We start from the raw sequence: 22,483 nt of genomic DNA on the forward strand, positions 1-22,483 counted from the left end.
GTAAGGATGAAATGTATCTGTTTTATGTGTTGGCCTGACTGCCATTTGTTAATATTTATATAAAATCAATATAATTAATTAATTTACAATGTGATACATTTAAAAATGGGATTTAGAGGCATAAAAATTAAGATTAGTTAATTCTCTAAACTCTGTATTTCGCTTGTGAAACACTGAATAATTTCACCTCCTCCGGCTCTGAAAACTCGAAATGCTTCAAATGAAACAGGCTTTGAAGGGAAAACCGCTCTTTGGTTGAACCGCTCACAGAAAGACCTGCAGCCTGTACAGGGTCCGGAGCAGAGGGCCGCTTTAAAAAACTGCAGTTTGTTTCTGCGGCCGTGAATAAATAGTTTGAAAGCTGCTGAATGTGTTCACATGACCCGCGCAGGAATCAGAGTCTTGTGATGCCGCTGCTGTGTTGAGGAATAATGGACAACTTCATCGTGTTTTCAGTCTGAATGGAAACGAGGAAGCAGCCTCAGGTTCCCGTCGCTGCTGCCGGTAACTCCAGCTCCTCCGTCCTGGTGCAGCTGCAGGAGCCGACTGTGGTTTCAGGTTATTCTGGGCCCTCTGCCGTCCTGCAGTGATCCGGTGTCAGGCGGCGGGCCGGCTCTGGTCGCGGTTTGGCAGTTTGATGAGAAATGTGAAATAACACCTTCAGTGCTCGACAACACCAGTCACAGATGAAACATGATGAAATAGCAGGTTTACTTTCACTCACAGTTAGAAGAAAGTACATTTAAGTACTAAAATACAAATGTGAGGTACTTGTACTTTACTTTAGTATTTACATTTTCTGCTACTTCATACTTCTACTCCACTACATTTATTTGATAACTTTAGTTACTTTGCAGATTCAGATTAATAACACAAAATATAATCCACAAATAAAGATAAAACTTTATTGAGAAATTCCCAAACTACCAGCAGAATATAAAGTAAAATGAGCTCCAGCTTCAGCAGCTGCAGCTTTAAAGTGATGAACACATTAATGCTGCAATAATTATGATCCAGTAATATATCTTATTCAGAAATGGGCTGTTGTGAGTATTGTCCAACAAGCTAACCTGCACTTGTGTGTAATTAGCTAACCTAGCACAGTATTTGTTTCCGCACCAATATTTAGCTAGTTGTTGGTCCATAACTGTTACTGAACAAAAACATCACATGAATTCTACTTAAAGTCCCGGGAGGAACAAACGTTGTTAAATAAAGTTCTTATGCTGCGTTGCCTTTGCCTCGGAAGTCGGAGCTGGGAATGATGTCACACCCGAGTTGTTGGAAAACCAAGATGGACGCCTCTAGCCATTGTTAGCCATTGCTAGCAATACCAGTTGATAACAACGCATAGAATCACCGCAGCAACGCGTCCGCAGATAGAAGCTGGACAGCACCGTGTGTACGACTGTTTTAATGAGACACAAAAGACAGACGTGCTAATAAACAGTTTATTACTGCAGCTCTCACTAACTGACGCGCGAGCAGCCATCTTGGATTTTGAGGTCGGGGTCTGTGAGGTTCTTCTGACTTCAGGGGGCGTCCCAGTTCAAATGTAACACACCATTAGTTTTATCAGGTGGACTTCAGCTGTACAACGATGACTAACTATAAATGTTGATTATGCTAGCGGTTTGTGGCTACACCGGCTAGCAGTTTTCCCCTGCTTCCACTCTTTGTGCTAAGCTAGGCTAAAGACATCCTGTACCTGGATGGACAAGAATAACATTTCTCAAAATGAGAATATTTGTTTGAGATGTTTGAGTCTTCTTCATCATCAGCTGTCAGCGTTGACGTCTGCGCTCATTTTATCAAGTTTGATCGTTGGAAATTAGTTTTTGTTATTTTAGCTCTGATTTGTCACATTTTCTTTATTAATTTGACTGTGCAGATATATTTCTGTAATATCATTAAATGAACGTAATCACTTCATCTGATGATCTAAAGGCAGTTTAGATCATTTTTTAATATCTATATATCTATAACATATTGCTGGGGAGATAATTAGAGTAATTCTTGTGGAGATATACAAAATCATTTTTAATAACATTTTTTATTTCATTCAATTAAATGTTTTTTTTAACCTAAAAACAGTCAAATTTACAGAAATTGAATCTGAGAATCAGCTTTAAAGGAAGCCATTTGTAATCTAAGTGTATTTGTAAAATGTAGAACTGAGACCGGAGCTCAGAGGTTGTGTCTCTGATTATATATCATGTTTTTCTCATATCATGTATTTTATATCTCGCAGTCTGTCACGTCTGCTGTCTGTATATAAAAACACCAGCTGACAGGTTTCAGAGCTCATCATTCACAACTTTATTGCACACAGTTTGATATAAAAACCTCCGACTCGCAGCCCAGAACATCACACACACACACTCTGCTGTTAAATTACACCAATAAATTAGGTTTTAAAGCTGCAGAGAGACGCAGCGTTTCTGTTTTATCACCACGTAACAGTGAAGAGCACACAGAGGAAAACACAACATATACAACACAGTGGAAAAAATAAACCAAACACATTTCAACTGTATACTGTGGAAACAGTTATGCCCCAAAACAAAATAGAAAACATATAAACTGTTTGGAATAATGTCTCAGGTTTGAGTTACTGTGTGGTGAGGATTGGCTTTACATACAGGAAAGAACGTCACAGTTATGATGCAGTGAGTCGAAACTGTGAGATAGCAAGTGTGTCGTAATTTTACTATCCAGGGGCGTAGGCCGGGGGGGGGGGCCACGAGCATTACTTACTTTTACCATTCCTAACCGTTTTATCACTTTTCTTCTTCTGGCAGAAATCCGCCCGGTCGCACCGGGATTTAAAACTGTGAAATTTCGCAGCGAAATGGATTCGGACAGTTTATAACACTGTTCTTTTAGCTGTCGGATTCTTCCAGAAGACAAACATTTGGGTGCAGCGAACAGAGCGGGGCGGTTTCACACAGCCGTGTTTGAAAAAAAGTCTAAATTTACCCAGAATTCATTACAAATCAGTCAAGAACTGCACAGCTTTGTGATGAATTCACACATCTACGTGACGTTTGAAGTCTTCGTGTAAAGGAGCAGTTCAACATTTTGTGAAATCTTCTTCTTCTCTTCCTCCCTGAGAGTCAGACGTTCAGATTGATGTCAGTACGCTAAATATGAAGCTACAGCCTGCAGGCGGTTAGCTTAGCTTAGCATAAAGACTGGAAACGGGGGGAAACAGCTAGCCTGATTTACATGTTCTATCCGGTTTGTTTCATCTGAACACAAACTGAAGTGAAAAACCACATTTATGGCAGCAGAGAACAAACGAACCGTCTTTATAGCTTTAAAAACAATATTGCATAAAGTTATTAAAACTAATTTCAATGAAAAGGTGTGCAAAATGTTCTGTACACGCCGTCGTGTGTTTACGATACAAAACTGATCTGTGCGACATTTAAACAAAACACCAGACCTGAATCAGCGTCACCACGTTTGTTACTGTCGCTTTAAAGTTGAACTGCAGTGATTTCCCACCTCAGTCTCCAGGTGTCTCCAGGTGTCTCCAGGTGTCTCCAGGTGTCTCCAGGTGGTTCTATATGTTTTAAAGTCATATGAGGCCTTCAGCTGCGTGAGGTCTGATAAACGTCCTCGAGTGATGTCACTCGAGTCGGCGTCGGCCGGGGCTGAAGACGAGTTTGAACCTGCGGAGTCGGACAGAAGCGAGCTCAGCAGACCGCCTCTGCTGCGGGCTGCGTTAGCCGCCGCTAGCATAACACACCACGACCTCCCACCCAGCTGTCAGAGGGAGAGGTGCATTGTGGGTGATGTAGGCGTCAGGTTTAGACGAGGAAGAAGAACGCGTGGAATAAAGCAGACGATGTCTCTGCTGCATCGATCTACATCCGTTTTGTTTTAAAGTGTCCGTCATGAGTCTGACGTGATGAATCTGTGGACGACAAGTATACAAGTTATGATGTCACGGTTAATTTGCATATTAACACCAGGTGTACGCTGGGAGAATCAGACCACGTCCTGTTGAACTGGATCCCAGGTCCGACCTGAACATGAGGCAGGTGAAGCTGTCTGACCTCTGACCTCTGACCTCCTGCCCTGCAGTGCTGGCGGAGAGAGCACCTCTCTCTCTCTCTGTTCCTGTGCTCGGACGCCCACTCAGTCTACATGACCTCAGTGTTCAGTTTCTTCTTCTCTGGTTCTGCTACGTTCAGGAAGCTGATCTGACACTCCTGCTCGTCCTGCTGCACTCGCCGGCCGCTCTTCTGCCCTCGCTGCTGTGATGATGATGATGATGATGATGATGATGATGTCAGCGGCCAGCAGGGGGCGTGGCCACAGTCCCTGCAGTGACCGTGCAGCACGAGGGCGGCGGTCAGCACCACCACGCCCAGCGTCATCCCCGCCAGCACCAGCAGGATGATGAGCTGGACCTCCGACAGGCCGGCGCCGCCGCGCTCGCTCACCGTCACCTTAAACAGCCTATCGTCATGACGACTGCTGTTACCGCTGCCGGTGGTGCTGCTCCTCTGGTTCTTCCCCCCGGTGGTCAGGTGAGGTCTGACCCCGCCTCCTCCTCCCTCCCATCCCAGCGTCGTCCAGCCGGGCTCGCGGTCGTCCCGGCTCCTCAGCGCCGTCTCGCAGGTGGCTCCGGTGTAGCCGGGCCGGCAGACGCAGTGGAAGCCTCCGGCACGGTCCAGGCAGCGGCCGCCGTTGAGGCAGGGCCGGCTGGCGCAGTCGTCCAGGTTGACGGTGCAGAAGCGTCCCGTGAAGCCGGCGGGGCAGAGGCACGAGAAGCGGTTGACGCCGTCCAGGCAGGTGGCGCCGTTGGCACACGGCCTCATCAGGCAGTCGTCCACGTCGGCCTCACAGCGCGGCCCCGTGAAGCCGGCCAGGCAGCGACACGTCAACTCTGCCGCGAAGCCGTCAGCGTCCTCACACAGGCCGCCATTTTTACACGGAGACCTGGAGAGAAAACACACAAAGAAGAAGAGACTATCATTGTCAGCTGTAAAGTTTGGTAGCGAAGGTAACGATCTGTCCTGTTGTTGTGGATATTCGGACAGGTAAGTTAAACACCTGTACAGACCTCCGCTGGTGGCAGGGTCCGGCCTTCAGCTGACAGTTTCTGCCGTGGAAACCTTCAGGACACAGACAGGTGTGTTCACCGCTGTCCTCCATCACACAGGTAGCTCCGTTCCGACAGGGCTGCTGCTCCGAGCACACCGACAGGTCTGAAACATCGAACAACGCCAGAAACATCACGCACGGACACGCCGCCGCCGTTTTCAGAGAACGGAGGTATGCTGGAGCCAAGAAACTTCAGAAACTTTGTAAAAAAGTTTAAACCAAAAAACGAGATAAGAAAGTAAAATAATCTGATAATCTGAGTAACTAAGTTCTGTTCTTTCATTTTACAAACAAAACATGCGATCAGCTTCTTAAATACGATGCATTGTTACAGATCAAAGACCCTCAGGTGTTTTCAGGTATGTTGCTGAATTGACCAATCAGGTCGAAGCTCTGCTGGGATAATGTGAGGTTATCTCAGGTGTGTTTAAATAAAGCACGAGTGCTTCTCCCACCGCTGGTCGTGGAAAGGAGGCGACTGACCTTTGTCGCAGAAGCGCCCCCCCCAGCCCGGCTCACAGCTGCACTGCCACGGCTGCTGGCAGGAGCCGTGGCGACAGCCGGGCATCGGCACGCAGCGCTCGCAACGCTCGCCGTCCCAACCGGGGTCACACCTGGAAACAAGCAGAGACACGGGGAGCACAGTTACACGCTTACAGGTGGACTCAGATCGCTTCGCAGTCAGCAGGTGGGTTTAAAAGGACTTTAGCTTCATCCGGACTGAACCAAACCAGAATCCTGGAGGTTCAGGTCGGGATCACCTGACGCGGATTAAAGCAGGTGCACAGCAGACGCCGTGTTCTGGACGCCACCTCAAACATGCTGCTTCACTCCGAGACGTCACGCCAGAGCAGGATGATCAGTGGATTATTGATCAGTGGATTATTGATCAGTGCATTATTGATCAGTGCATTATTGATCAGTGGATGATTGATCAGTGGATTATTGATCAGTGGATGATTGATCAGTGGATTATTGATCAGTGGATTATTGATCAGTGCATTATTGATCAGTGCATTATTGATCAGTGGATTATTGATCAGTGCATTATTGATCAATGGATGATTGATCAGTGGATTATTGATCAGTGCATTATTGATCAATGGATGATTGATCAGTGGATTATTGATCAGTGCATTATTGATCAATGGATGATTGATCAGTGGATTATTGATCAATGGATGATTGATCAGTGGATGACTGACGGACGTCTCACCTGCAGACTCCGGACTCGTCACAGCGGCTGTTGGTGACGTTGCAGCTGCAGTCACTTCCTGCAGAGAAGAAGAAGAAGAAGAAGAAGAAGAGGAGGACAGGTCAGAGACAGACGGATGGATGACATCACTGTGACAGGAAGCTGCTGGGTAACAGTTTCCTGACAAAATAAGAGCTAAGTGGTAGAAAGTTAAGAATCAGTTTCCTCTCCTTCCTTTATGTTTCGGCTCAGACCAAAACAAGATTTACCTCTTGGATCAAGACTCCAGAGTGAACCTGTAGGCGGCGCTACATGATGAATGTGGAAGTTTCTGAATATTTAACTGACAACTTCACAACTCTGATGTAACCAGCCAGGCAGAAATCTCCACCACTGATCCAGGGTCAGATTAGACGCTGCTGAGCCTGCTGGGAGTTAAACCAGCAACCCTCCCAGTGTGTCCAGTGTGTGTGTGTCTCAGCTGTCAGGATGTGTTTCAGTGTTTCAGCTCTCCGGTGAGACATTAGCAGCAGACAGTTTGACCTCTGACCTCTGACGGTCGCTGAGCCACGTGTTGGGTGTTACAGTCTGTCAGAGAGGCAGCTGGACAAATAAACCTCACAGTCCTGTTTCACTGCTACTAGAGCTGCATGCCATCATCAGACAGGAAAACATGTGGGGCCCCCAGCAGCCAGGGGCCTTTATGTAGCATCGCTAGCTTAACTTGTAGAAAGTCTCTGTAAATAAAACACAGTGGTTTGGTTTTATTCAAACCAACAAGATAAAAGATATAAAACAGACAAATCACATCTTTCCGGTTCAATAAAGATGAAGCTACAGAACGAACTTAAAGAGATGTTTCTTAAAGAAACATACACAATATATTTATGGGCGGGTTGTTTCACAGTTTCCATGTAACGCTGAAGTGTTCGATTCGACTCGTATGGAGGTGGTAAAACATTCAGAGCTGTAAAGTAGAAGTAACATTTTAAAAATTTTACAAGAAGCCAAAGTAAAGATGCTCAATCGAGTGTGATGTGTTTTTAGCCGTGTTAGCGACCGTCGTTAAGTGTGCCGCACGTTCGTGCACACTTGCACATGTGCTTATGCACACACCACAGGCGTTTTCTTCAGGACGGGGGACAGTTATGTCAGCGCTTAGCACACCTCCCGAGCACCTTTCAACACCATGGACGCCATGAACGCAGCATTTTCGTTGGCGGGTACTTTACGAAGGAAGCAGTAAGCCTCCTGGAGCTCTTTAGAAAAGACCGACTTTGTGGGACAGAACATGATAAACGTCTATGTAAGCGCTGAAAACAAGTATAATATTATAATTATTATTTTAGTTGTAGTGAACACCAGGACATTTTAGTGTTTTACAGATATTTGTCGGGACTCTGGACACCCAGCTTGAAACCGGGACAATCCCGGACAAACTGGGACGTCTGGTCACCGTAGTCGGTCCTCCACTTTGGTCCAGACTGAAACATCAGCAGCTGCTGGACTGTGACGAGACGTGCTTCATCGTTCATGCTCCCCTCAGGATGAACTGTAATAACTCTGCTGATCCTCTGACTTTCCATCTAGCGCCACCATCAGGTCGACACGTTAACGTGTCCGACACTTTGATTTCTGACCTGCAGAGCTGATGGCGTTCCCATCAGCCTCAGCTGGACTCTGCGTTTACTGCTGATCAGCTAATGTTAGCATGCTAACACGCAAAACTACAATGGCGAACGTGGTGAATAAACCTGCTAAACATCATGTTAGCATTGTCACTTTGAGCATGTTAGCATGCTGATGTTAGCATTCAGCTCATGTGAAACAAGTATAAAGCCTTTAGTGTCTCCAGAGAGAGCTGTGTGAGGTAAGATAAATGTCCTCAAGTGATGTCACTCGAGTCCGCTTGCTTTGCCTATCTGCCAAACAAACTGATCGCTTCTTTAATGTTATTCATTTTTGGGGGAAAAACTGGAGTTTTCATCTCAGCAGCGTCTCAGTCCCTAAATGTTGGACTTTCCCAGCAGCACTTGAACACTTCAGATCATGTTTTGGACAGGCGGCAGTGAAAACATCACCTCTGTGGCTTCTTGTCTGCAGATGTTAATTAGATTTTTATTTCCTCCCCGGAGGATCAAACTGAACTCCAGCATCACGGCGTTATTAGCAGGAATATTTGCTCCGTGTATAGCCCGCCAGCCGTGACCTCTGACCTCGCGGCTTTGAACACAGGTGAAGCGAAGCTGACGGTGTATCGAGTGTCGGCTGGAATTTGGGGGTTGTTTTCAAAGGGGTCCTGACAGAGAGACAACAGGCTCGTCCTCGGAGCTCCGGCAGCTCCGGGACGGAGCCGCCGGGAACGCCGACCGAGTGTCACATGACTCGAACAACAGCTGGGAGGTGCTAAGTGTTATCTGAGAAGAGCCAGACAACAGCGAGCGGAGGGTTAATCTGACAGCTGGGGGAGCCCGGATTAACGGAGAACAATAAGCTGCCGAGCGCCTCTGAGCGCGCTCAGTGACGATCCGCCTCCATCCAGCCGTGACTCAACGAGGAAGATTTACTGCCTCCTGTTTATACAGTCAGGACTGTTGATTCGTTCTTTAGAGACACCTGAAATGAACACTACTGTGTGTGTTATATCTGGCAGAGGTGGTCTGAAGTACAACAAGGGCCCCGGAGCCCAGGGGCCACCAGGGACCACCAGGGGCCACCAGGGACCACCAGGGGCCACTAGGGACCACCAGGGGCCACCAGGTCCAAAAATAGACAATCACAAAATGTAACAACTATTTAAATTACACAATCTGCAGTTTTTAATTTATTTATTACCATCTGCAATTAATACGGTATACATCAATTATACATTAATTTCTATATAGTAAATTATTTATATTATTATATTCTTATAACTTATTTTTAATTACGTTCCTAGTGGCACTGTAGAACATAACAATGTAATAAGCTGCATATAATGTGATAGTGTTATAGTGTCAAAAGCTGAGGGCCACATGGACACTTCCACAGTTTGAGATGCAGCACAGAAAAAATATTTTAAATTAATTGTATTTATGTCTCTGTTCTTAACTTTTTAATTGTTGTGCTACACAAATAAAAGAAAATTACATTCTTCACAGTTATTACACTTTTGTATTACATTTTTAAAACGACATTACACCCAGTTATCATATTATCAGTATAACATTTTTATACCCTTTTCCACAGTTATTATATTATCACTGTCCACACGAATCAGCAAATTAAAAATGTGAACTAATTTATTTGAATAATTCAAGAGAGCACATTGTTTTGTACTATATATATTTCACTTGGCTGAAGACAATGTTGTTTACACATTTACACTTTTCTGTACTTTTTATTATTATTATTATTATTATTATTATTATTATTATTATTATCATTATTATCATTATTATTAGACTCTGAGGTTTATGTTTTGGTGATCAGTTCTCAGGCTGCTGTGCAGAATATCTCTGAATCCGATGAGTGGCATGAGGTTGAAGTTGTTGCCATGGTTACTGAATTGATCCAAAACTGATCCAGGATCAAACAGTGAACTGATTTAAGTTGCTGAACGTTTCATTAGGTTTCTACAAAGTCTTTCTCTTTAGCTCGCCGTTAGCTCGATGAAGCTCTGTGATTGGATGTTTCTTGCTGAAATGCACCCTGGGAGTCGTAGTTGACTTCTCTCCTTCAGTTTTTATGTCCACAGGATTCTTGTAGCTTTGACTTTTTATCAGATGTGACAGAATGAGAATCTGCTGCAACTGAAGCTTCAGGGTTAAATTCCAGTCCGAGACAGGTCCCCAGAAGGGACCAAAACCAACCAAAAACAGAAGCCTGTTAAAAAGCAAAACGCCGACAAATGGTTTGATCAAGAATGCGAAACCATCAGAAAAGACTTGAGAAAAACAGCAAATGAAAAACATCGGCAACCAAACAACCCGGCCTTATGCATCAGGTACAACGACCAATTAAAGACAACCAAAAGCCCCTTGATTTCCCGATTACTTGGGATGAACTGACCACACAGACAGAGTCTCTCCGGCCAGGGAAAGCTTGTGGTCCAGACTGCATTAAAAACGAAATGCTGAAACGCAGCACCCCAGAGATGCAGGGTGCTGAAGCTGTTCAACACCGTCCTTCAGTCAGGATGGTTTCCCGACATCTGGTGCAAAGGGCTCGTTTCCCCCGTTCATCAGAGGGGGGACCAATCAGAGCCTGTAACCACCGAGGCGTCTGTGTCAGCAGGTGTCTAAGTAAACTGTTCTGTCGTATTCTGAATAAAAGAATAGATTTCCGTGAAGACTCCATCCTGAGTAAAAATCAAATTGGCTTCCTCCCAAAACACAGCAGCACCGACCAGCATCAGGGAGTTTCAACATGGCAGCGAACGCACTAAAAGAAAAGGTTTGAACAGCTCTTAATGCAATTAAGAGAAAATTTTATAATTTTCAAATTCCAATTAAAATTTGGCTTGAAATATTTGACAGTGTCATCCGGCCCACTGCGCTGTCTGGTAGTGAAGTCTGGGGTCATCATAGCTATACCCGTAAACCAAATTATAACGCAATGTAAAGAAACCTGTCTGGAACAGTGGACAGAAGAAACTAAAAGCCAAAGTGGATCAGAACGTTATCTGGTCCTAAAAAGAGACGATGAACTGGCAGAATGTCTCTCTGCTGTCTCTCTTCTATCTCTGTACTTTTTACTACGTTTATCTGACAGCTTTAGTTACTTTACAGATTCAGATTTTTACACAAAACACAAGAAGAGTTTATAAAATATAAGTAACATCTTCAATTCAGGACTTTTACTTGTAACAGAGTATTTTACAGTGTGGTATTAGTACTTTTACTTCAGTAAAGGACCTGAATACTTCCTCCAGCACTGCTAATTTGTTTTCCAGTTACGTTGTGGAAACAAACATCAGCTCTGCCTGCTTTATGTTCGACACAGTAATGAACCACGTCCTGCACTTCATCAGGGAACTCATTATTATTCATAACAGTTTGGAAAATGTCCCATGTTCAGATGGTAATCTGACACTTAATTACAGTAACAGCCAATCAGTAAGTGATTCAAATTAAATGCTAATCTAGAGAGAGTTTTATTCATTTCACAGCAGGAACGTACAAAAACGGGAAATTTGTCTACTTGTATGACAACAATTCAACATATATTAATAAATAAAGTTTTCCATGAAAAGCTGCATTAAGGAGTTCCAGGTTTTCCAGGACATGTGGAAACTGTGCAGATAATCAGAGTGAAACTGAGACTGAAAAAACCTCAGAGAGCCAGCAGGTGTGTGTGAGTGTGTGTGTGTGTGTGTGTGTGTGTGAGTGTGAATGTGTGTGTGTGTGAGAGTGTGTGTGTGTTCTTGTATTTCGGAGGATAATTTTAGCTCGTGCTGCAGCTTTAAAAATGATGAATGCTCCGCTGATTGAAGTCACCTCCCTGGCTGCTCTGCTGCTCTCTGATTGGCCGTGTGGGGTGCAGCACCTGTTCCCCTCATTAGCCGTCCAATCACAGGCACTTAACGAGGCAAGCCTGTGGTTTTAACAAAGGTTATTGTTGTGCAGGCGGTCGGTGTTCTTCCATGATTACAGAGAGAAACAGGAGCTGGTGTGAAGGAACCTGATCCTGCTGCATGTGTCGCAGTGTGAAGTGCAGCTGCACGACTGCTGCATCACCAACACACAGATATAACTAATATATAACTAATATATAACTAATATATAACCTCACATATAACTAATATATAACCTCACATATAACTAATATATAACCTCAAATATAACTAATATATAACCTCAAATATAACAAATATATAACCTCACATATAACTAATATATAACCTCAAATATAACAAATATATAACCTCACATATAACTAATATATAACCTCACATATAACTAATATATAACCTCAAATATAACTAATATATAACTAATATATAACCTCAAATATAACTAATATATAACCTCAAATATAACTAATATATAACCTCACATATAACTAATATATAACCTCAAATATAACTAATATATAACTAATATATAACTAATATATAACTAATATATAACCTCAAATATAACTAATATATAACCTCAAATATAACTAATATATAACCTCACATATAACTAATATATAACTAATATATAACCTCAAATATAACTAATATATAACTAATATATAACTAATATATAACCTCACATATAACTAATATATAACCTCAAATATAACTAATATATAACCTCAAATATAACTAATATATAACCTCACATATAACTAATATATAACCTCAAATATAACTAATATATAACCTCACATATAACTAATATATAACCTCAAATATAACTAATATATAACCTCACATATAACTAATATATAACCTCAAATATAACTAATATATAACCTCACATATAACTAATATATAACCTCACATATAACTAATATATAACCTCACATATAACTAATATATAACCTCAAATATAACTAATATATAACCTCACATATAACTAATATATAACCTCAAATATAACTAATATAGAACTAATATATAACTAATATATAACCTCACATATAACTAATATATAACCTCACATATAACTAATATATAACCTCACATATAACTAATATATAACCTCACATATAACTAATATATAACCTCAAATATAACTAATATATAACCTCACATATAACTAATATATAACCTCAAATATAACTAATATAGAACTAATATATAACTAATATATAACCTCACATATAACTAATATATAACTAATATATAACCTCACATATAACTAATATATAACCTCACATATAACTAATATATAACCTCAAATATAACTAATATATAACTAATATATAACCTCACATATAACTAATATATAACCTCAAATATAACTAATATATAACTAATATATAACCTCACATATAACTAATATATAACCTCACATATAACTAATATATAACCTCAAATATAACTAATATATAACCTCAAATATAACTAATATATAACCTCAAATATACCTAATATATAACTAATATATAACCTCACATATAACTAATATATAACCTTAAATATAACTAATATATAACTAATATATAACCTCACATATAACTAATATATAACCTCACATATAACTAATATATAACCTCAAATATAACTAATATATAACCTCACATATAACTAATATATAACCTCACATATAACTAATATAGAACTAATATATAACTAATATATAACCTCAAATATAACTAATATATAACCTCACATATAACTAATATATAACCTCACATATAACTAATATATAACCTCACATATAACTAATATATAACCTCACATATAACTAATATATAACCTCAAATATAACTAATATATAACCTCAAATATAACTAATATATAACTAATATATAACCTCAAATATAACTAATATATAACTAATATATAACTAATATATCACCTCATATATAATTAATATATAACTAATATATAACTAATATACAACCTCAAATATAACTAATATATAACCTCACATATAACTAATACATAACTAATATATAACCTTAAATATGACTAGTTATGGGTACTGAAACCTGGTATGAAGCGGGCACTGGTGCTAAATGATTAAAGACCGTAGTATTGATAAGCTCCGACATCCTCTTATCGGTACATAACTACTAACGTTTTGGTGTAATTTATTATGACGCTGCAGCCTCCCCCGCTCTCTCACACACACACATGGAGAGCAGAGAGATTACTCCAGTTCACGACAACTACGCTCATTAAGTGCAATAAAACTTTAGCCAATAAAAAGCCAGAACTTTATCAATACACCTGGTCAACAAGCATAAACATGTAGAAAGTGATATTTTAATCTGCTCTGTCCGCAGTCTGATCCACGCTATGTTTTACACCAGCGCAGTGAGCTAGCTCGGCTAACAGCGAATGGTTACAAACAAGCTAAAACGGGCCGTCTGTATGTAGTCGGACTGTTTATCTTAGTTTGACACGAATCTTAAAATTTGACAAACGCTTGTAAACTTCCTGCTGGCTGAGACAAAGCAGCGCCTCCCCCCTCCGCCAGGTAACTTACCTGCAGAGTCACAGCAGCAGCAGAGGGAGGCGGACAGAGGACAGGAGGACGGACTGACTGAGTTCTTCATTCTTTCCGAACTTTACTCAGTGTTTTTATGTCAGGATTTATTTTATTGACATTTTAGATTTGTTGACTTTGCTGTTGTGAACTTATTGTTGTGAACTCTAGAAACAACATTTAGTTATATTTAAAATATTAATTTCTAATCTTCTGAATTGATTCTTTTTTTTAAAGAATATATTTTTTAAAAAGCAGTTATTTAGTGATGAAAAAGAACCGGTAAGAGTATCGATAGAATCTGAGCGGTACCCATCCCGATATATGACCTCATATTTATGATTATTAACTACACACTGATCCTTTATAAGGGGTTTTGTATTTTATTTTATAAGCTGATCACATGTTTTTAATGTAAAACCTGAATCTGTAAAGTAACTGCAGCTGTCAGATAAAACAGTATTTCCCTCTGAGACGTGGCGGAGTGGAAGTAAAGTAAAAGTACCTCAAACTTGTACTTAAGAACAGCACTTGAGTAAATGTACTTTAAATGACTTTATCTTATTTTTGATTTTTGGATGTAGTTTTTTAATCGATCGGGAACCGATTGATTGCTGTTCATTTCTGTACGACACCAACGTCAGCTAGCAGATGTGAGCTGTGTGAATCCACCAGGAGTCAGCTGATTGTTCCGGTCCTTTAAAGTGTCCCGGTCCTGGTCGACAGAACCAGATCTGAACTGACGGACCGTCTGTAGAGACGTCCCGGAGGTTTTAGAGGTTAAATAATAAAAAAGCTGATTATTTTACAGGCTGTTCTGCTCGCTGGTCCTTCGGGGAGGGAGGGGGAGGAATATGGCACCGAAGCTGGGGGAGGCAGAACTGGATCACTCCTGAATGTTAGCGATCAGTGGAGCTCTGAGCTCAGCAGCCTGTGGAGTTAGAAAAATATTTAGCCACGATCACAGAGCCCCCGACCCAGAGACTCCCGGCGGTGGTCCTGCTGATCCTCGGCCCGACACCTGTCTGTCCTCGACACCCTGAACTCGCTCTGATTGATCACATTCTGCTCACTGACAGGAAGCTCACAGCTGGCTTCACTGCTGGGGGGGGGGCTAAGTACACTTACTGAAGTGCTGTGCTGTATACTTTATGCTTCTGACAGCTTCAGAGACGTTTATAAAACGCAGCACGTTTTTAAAAAGCAGACCAGTCTTGTTTGAGATGTTTGGAAGTCATCAGTTCCACCAAAGAGACATTTCTCCTCTGAACTTCTCACATGGTTCCAGTTTGATGACGGTTCGAATGATCCAAGGTCATCCGAAAGTGTCTGGAAGACGTTAAAGTTTGCTGGAGACACATCGTGGCCTCTAAAGTGTCTTCCGGTGTGGATAATTTATGGGTCATAATCTCTAATAATATAAATCTCTGATAATTTCCTGGACAGAAACATGTAATTTATACAAATCTACTTAAAATGGAGACGTTGTTCAGATGGTAATCTGACACTGAATTACAGTAACAGCGAACCAGTAAGTGATTCAGATGAAATGCTAATCTAGAGAGTTTTATTCATTTCACAGCAGGAACGTACAGAAACGGGGAATTTGTCCCAACAATTCAACATATATTAAGAAATAAAGTTTCGAATAATAAATCAGTAACGAATCGATGTTTACTTTCGTGTTCGTGTGGAAATCAACTCGTGTTTAAACTCTAACAACCTCACGTCTGTAAGAGTCAGCAGAATCAGAGAAACGCGTCATGTGACTCCTGTAGCTCCGTCAGACTCGCGATGCAGCAGAGACATCGTCTGCTTTATTCCACGCGTTCTTCTTCCTCGTCTAAACCTGACGCCTACATCACCCAGAATGCACCTCTCCCTCTGACAGCTGGGTGGGAGGTCGTGGTGTGTTATGCTAGCGGCGGCTAACGCAGCCCGCAGCAGAGGCGGTCTGCTGAGCTCGCTTCTGTCCGACTCCGCAGGTTCAAACTCGTCTTCAGCCCCGGCCGACACCGACTCGAGTGACATCACTCGAGGACGTTTATCAGACCTCATGCAGCTGAAGGCCTCATACGACTTTAAAACATATAGAACCTGGAATCACCTGGAGACACCTGGAGACACCTGGAGACACGCTGAGGTGCACGTGGCAGTCGCTAAGTTAACAACCGCTAACATCGGTAATAAAAACAGCTGTTAGCTGCACCTTTAAGATTATTTGTGCCAAAAGAGTTTTTTAGAGCTGATTGATCCATAAAACTGTTGTTTTCATTTTAAAACAGATTTTTTACTGTACATTTATATTTCATATTTCTGCGAGACGCTGAAAGATGAATTCAGTTTAGTCTTGAAATGTGACTGCAGCTCTGTCTGAACTCTGCGGGTTAAAGCTTAAAGCGGCAGTTTGTCGAATGAGGTTTGGTTACTGCAGAGTAAACATGTGATCGGGTGACCTTACCTTGACCTCTGCAGGACGGGACGACGAGGACGACGAGGACGCAGCAGCTCAGCAGCGGGACGGCTGCAGCTCTGACTGAAGACATGTCGCCGGCCTCGAGGACGACGAGGACCTGAAACAGAAGAAAGAGCCGGGGAGTGTCTCTGACCTGGAGTCAGTTTGTCAGCGTTAGATAAACACACGGAGGCTCCTGAAAGGTGAGACGGAGACGGCGGCTCGGTCAGCGTCGTCTTCAGCTGAGCGTCTCGAGCTGTCGTCGTCCCGATCAAAGGTCTGAACCAGGTGTGAGAGACATAAATCAGAGCGGCTGCTGCTCCAGGATCAGCTGTTAACACACAGGCTGTGTTCACACTGCGCGCTCTCATCAACACTTCCTGATCTTCAGCTGAGGTCCAGTTAAACCCGAACTGACAGTTTTATTAAAGCAGCGTATAAACGACAGGAAGCTCAGAAACGTGCTCGCGCCCTCTGCGTTCATCTGGGAAGAAGAAATCACCAAAGTTGTGTTCTGAGTCATTTTTATATTTAATTACAGCGACAGTTCGACAGAAATGTTCTTCAGTGCGTTATGTTGTTTTCATGTCCGTCAGCGAGACTCAACAGGAAGTCTTCGTGCTGTTTGTCCTGATGGCGGCGAGACGACAAAGCTTCGGCGTTTCTGTAACAGAGCGTCTCCTCTCGGCTTCACAGCTGATCGTCTCCTCCGACAGCCGATCAATAACTCACTGACCTGTGAGTCTCTGATGTGGGACGCGTCCTCGCCATGTTGACCTCTGACCTCTTCTTCCTCCTCTTCTTCCTCCTCTTCTTCCCCTCTTCTTCCTCCCCTCTCTTCCCCTCTTTCTTCTTCCTCTCTTCTTCCTCTTTCTTTCCCCTCTTCTTCTTCCTCTCTTCTTTCCTCTTTCCTCTTCTTCTCTCTTTCTTCTCTCTTCCTCCTCTTCTTCTCCTCCTCCTTCTTCCCCCTCTTCTTCCTCCCCTCTTCCCGCTCTTCTTCTTCCTCTTCTTCCTCCTCTTCTTCTTTCCCCTGTTCTTCTTCCTCCTCTTCTTTCCTCTTTCCTCCTCTTCTTCCTCCTCTTCTTCCCCCTCTTCTTCCTCCCCCTCTTCCCCTCTTCTTCTTCCTCTTCTTCTTCCTCTTCTTCCTCCTCTTCTTTCCCCTCTTCTTCTTCCTCCTCTTCTTTCCTCTTTCCTCCTCTACTTCCTCCTCTTCTTTCTCCTCTTTCCCCTCTTCTTCCCCTTCTTCCTCCCCCTCTTCCCCCTCTTCTTCTTCCCCTTCTTCCTCCCCTCTCTTCCCTCTTCTTCTTCTTCTTCTTCTTCCCAGAGAAGAAGAGGAGGAAGAAGAGGAAGAAGAAGAGAAAGAAGAGGAGGAAGAAGAGAAAAGAGGAAGAAGAGGAGGACGCGGCGCCTGCAGCGTCCTCCTCTTCTTCCTCTTCTGTCTCCTCTTCCTCCTCTTCTTCTTCCCCCTCTTCTTCCTCCCCCTCTTCTTCCCCCTCTTCCTCCTCTTCTTCCTCCTCTCTGGCTGAAGCTGTTTCTTGAGGTTCAGTTCTGGGCGTGAAGGAGTTAAACCTCAGTAGAAGCAGACGCTGCAGGCGCCGCGTCCTCAGAGGAAAACAGGAAGTTGTAGAAACACCTGGGTGAGGTGAGACTGTGAGGAAACAGTTTTTATTCAAACCTGCAGGTTTCAAACTGTCCTCATGTTGAACTCGTTGTTTTTACATATGAACTCTGCAGTTTGTTAGGATTATATGACGAATAAGTATTTAAACCTGCGATTACTGATGTTTTTATTGTTTTCAGCAGAAACAAACACAACATTAGCATTTCTTCACCTTTTCAGCAACATCATCGTTACACTGCTGTGGCGTTTGGTCTCCAGCAGCTACAGTCACATGACGCTTCATCAGGAGGCGTGTCAGAGTCACATGACGCTTCGTCAGGAGGCGTGTCAGAGTCACATGACGCCGTCCAGGAGGCGTGTCAGAGTCACATGACGCCGTCAGGAGGCGTGTCAGAGTCACGTGACGCTTCTCAGGAGGCGTGTCAGAGTCACATGACGCCGTCCAGGAGGCGTGTCAGAGTCACGTGACGCTTCTCAGGAGGCGTGTCAGAGTCACGTGACGCTTCTCAGGAGGCGTGTCAGAGTCACATGACGCCGCCAGGAGGGGCGTGTCAGAGTCACATGACGCTTCGTCAGGAGGCGTGTCAGAGTCACATGACGCTTCGTCAGGAGGCGTGTCAGAGTCACATGACGCTTCTCAGGAGGCGTGTCAGAGTCACATGACGCTTCGTCAGGAGGCGTGTCAGAGTCACATGACGCTTCATCAGGAGGCGTGTCAGAGTCACATGACGCTTCTCAGGAGGCGTGACAGAGTCACATGACGCTTCATCAGGAGGCGTGTCAGAGTCACATGACGCTTCATTGGGCGTGTCAGAGTCACATGACGCTTCATCAGGAGGCGTGTCAGTGTCACATGACGCTTCATCAGGAGGCGTGTCTGTGTCTCCTGATGGACGTCAGTCCGGTCTTCTCTCCGTCAGCTCTGTGTTTGGTCTCCAGCAGCTGCTGAGGGAAACATCTGGCTCTTTAGCAGCTAGATGCTCCGCTATGTTCAGCAGCTGCTCTCTGACTGCGTCTGGCTGCTGTTTGCTGCTCAGCAGGAAGCGTTCAGAGGCTTTTTACAGCTTCTTCTTCTCTGGCAGCGACGCTCTGAGAGCCGAGAGCGAACCAGAGCAGCAGCAGACGAACAGCGAGCTCCGTGAAGCTGCAGGTTCGGCTGATGGTTCAGAGACACGACACGCCGTCGCTTCACACAGTGTTGTTATAAGAATATACATTCTAGCTGCTGTAAGGTCAGCGAACGATGGTGCTTAAACTGCTGACTGCTGGTAGGAAAAGGAGTACAAAGGAGCACCTTCAGCAGAAGACTCATCCCCCCACAATGCACCACAGAGCGCCACAGGAAGTCATCACACTCTTTAACTCCTCCCTCTAAGTGTCAGTCTGTATGACCCGAAGTCACTAAACTGGACACTGATCATTAACATCTCTGCAATACTCGACATAGCTGTGCAATATTCAGTGTTTTCAGTTTAATTTATTGATATTTATTCATACTTCTGTTCCTGCATGCACTGAAGTAAAGACGAGCTGCTGTAACAGAAGAGTTTCCCCTCGGGGATCAATAAAGTCTTTCTGATTCTGATTCTGAAACAGGAAGTGAACAGCGGTCCTCCAGCCCGACCTCCTCCCTCTGTGGACTTTGTGTCACTATAACAACTGCTTCACCTGTCCAAACCTGCAAGTCTTTGGACTGGGGGAGGAAACCCAACAGTCACAATAACAGCAGCCAGCAGAGCAACTCTGCCGTCAGCTCAACCAGCTGACTACAACCACGACAAATCAGAGCCGTTCTCTTTTGAAGGAGCTAGCTAACAGCTTCCAGTCTTTGTGCTAAGCTAAGCTAAACTGTCGCAGACTGCACCTTTAAATTGAACCCAGATCAGCGTCAGCACCTGGACCTGCAGCAGCGAGGAGTTTAAATCATGTGATGTTGTGTTTCCAGCTTCCTGTTCCTACCTGCTGACGGTCTGCTTCCTGTTTTTATTTCCTCCTTCTTCTTCTGCTGATTCGATCTCTTCAGATCTCCTCCTGGTTTCTCCTGTCAGATCTCCTCATGTTTTCCTCTGCGTTCGTCTCTTCTTCTTTCTGCTCGAGCTTCAGTCTGTTCAGCCTGTTGCTGTAGCGACGGACCTTCAGGTCGCTCTGCCCACACACTCGACTGGCAGGCGGCGGGAAATAACGAGCAGGATCATTTTTCCAGAGATTACAGCGACGAATACAACCTCCGCAAAGACAGGAACTGACATGCCTGGATTACAGTGTGTGTGTGTGTGAGTGTGTCTTCCTCACTCACATACCAAAGCACACACACACACACACACACACACACACACACACACTGATCTTTTCTTTCAGTGTGTTTGCTTGAGAAAGAAAAGAATGAGGGGAGTGTGTGTGTGTTTGAGAATGGATAGCAACAGGTGGTCAATTTAATGGTTCAACACACACACACACACACACATGCACACACATGCACACACACACACACACACTTCTGTCTGGAGGAAAGCAGCAGATATTTGCAGATATAAATCCTTTGTATAAAACTGAAGTTTCTATCATCCAGCGGTGGAATGTAACGAAGCACATTTACTCCAGTTTGAGGTACTTGTACTTTACTTGAGTATTTTCATTTAATGCTACTTTCTGCTTCCACTCGGCCTCGTCTCAGAGGAAATATCAGACGTTTCACTGCGTTTGTCCGACGGCTTCAGTTACTTTACAGATCAGTGTTTCAGCCCCTTCCTGTCCGGTGAAAACCACGTATCTCCAGGTGTTTGTGACGAGCTGAAGGATGAAGAGTTTCCTTCATGTGCTGAGGAAACTCTCCTCCTCCTGAAGCTGAATAAACTCTTTAACCCCCCCTCGGATCAGCTGGGAAACGCATCGTCACAGAGCTGAAAACAGGCTGTTTCTCTGAGCTCAGGAAGACTTTTTAGAGATACGAGGTTCTCACAGGACGGCGACGCTGCAAACACGTGATGACCTTATAGACCATGATGCATTGCTGCAGGTTAAACTACCCAACAGGATATAAAGCAGTTAAAATGAGCTCAGCCTGAAACATCTGCAGCAGTAAAATGCAACACACACATGAATGCAGCAGGAATATGAATCCAGAAACATCAGATATAATAAACACTGACAGGAAGCGTTTTACTGCACAGGGACGACTCTCACTGTCACACTTTAAGTAACTTTAGCTGATAATACTTCATACTTTAACTACATTTAGCTGATAATACTTCATACTTTAAGTAACTTTAGCTGATTATACTTCATACTTTAGGTAACTTTAGCTGATTATACTTCATACTTTAAGTACATTTAGCTGATTATACTTCATACTTTAAGTAACTTTAGCTGATAATACTTCATACTTTAAGTACATTTAGCTGATTATACTTCATACTTTAAGTAACTTTAATACTTCATACTTTAACTACATTTAGCTGATTATACTTCATACTTTAAGTACATTTAGCTGATAATACTTCATACTTTAAGTAACTTTAATACTTCATACTTTAACTACATTTAGCTGATTATACTTCATACTTTAAGTACATTTAGCTGATAATACTTCATACTTTAAGTAACTTTAATACTTCATACTTTAACTACATTTAGCTGATTATACTTCATACTTTAAGTACATTTAGCTGATTATACTTCATACTTTAAGTAACTTTAATACTTCATACTTTAACTACATTTAGCTGATTATACTTCATACTTTAAGTACATTTAGCTGATAATACTTCATACTTTAAGTAACTTTAGCTGATTATACTTCATACTTTAGGTAACTTTAGCTGATTATACTTTATACTTTAAGTACATTTAGCTGATTATACTTCATACTTTAAGTAACTTTAGCTGATTATACTTCATACTTTAAGTACATTTAGCTGATTATACTTCATACTTTAAGTAACTTTAATACTTCATACTTTAACTACATT

At 42.8% G+C, this 22,483-nt stretch overlaps 1 protein-coding gene across 1 annotated transcript; it reads right to left on the minus strand.

The window, feature by feature from the left end:
- Nucleotides 1–2,295: 2,295 nt before the first annotated feature.
- On the minus strand, nt 2,296–20,862 carry dlk2 (delta-like 2 homolog (Drosophila)). The gene is made up of 6 exons (XM_044213532.1): nt 20,475–20,862; nt 16,901–17,012; nt 6,335–6,392; nt 5,602–5,732; nt 5,078–5,222; nt 2,296–4,953 (listed from the first exon to the last, which is right to left on the minus strand). Exons 2-6 carry the CDS (start codon nt 16,983–16,985, stop codon nt 4,152–4,154), a joined length of 1,221 nt encoding a protein of 406 aa, XP_044069467.1. The 5' UTR covers nt 16,986–17,012; nt 20,475–20,862; the 3' UTR covers nt 2,296–4,151.
- Between the last annotated feature and the right edge of the window lie 1,621 nt (nt 20,863–22,483).

This window comes from Siniperca chuatsi, linkage group LG11 (assembly GCF_020085105.1).
Source record: "Siniperca chuatsi isolate FFG_IHB_CAS linkage group LG11, ASM2008510v1, whole genome shotgun sequence".
Lineage (NCBI taxonomy): Eukaryota > Metazoa > Chordata > Actinopteri > Centrarchiformes > Sinipercidae > Siniperca > Siniperca chuatsi.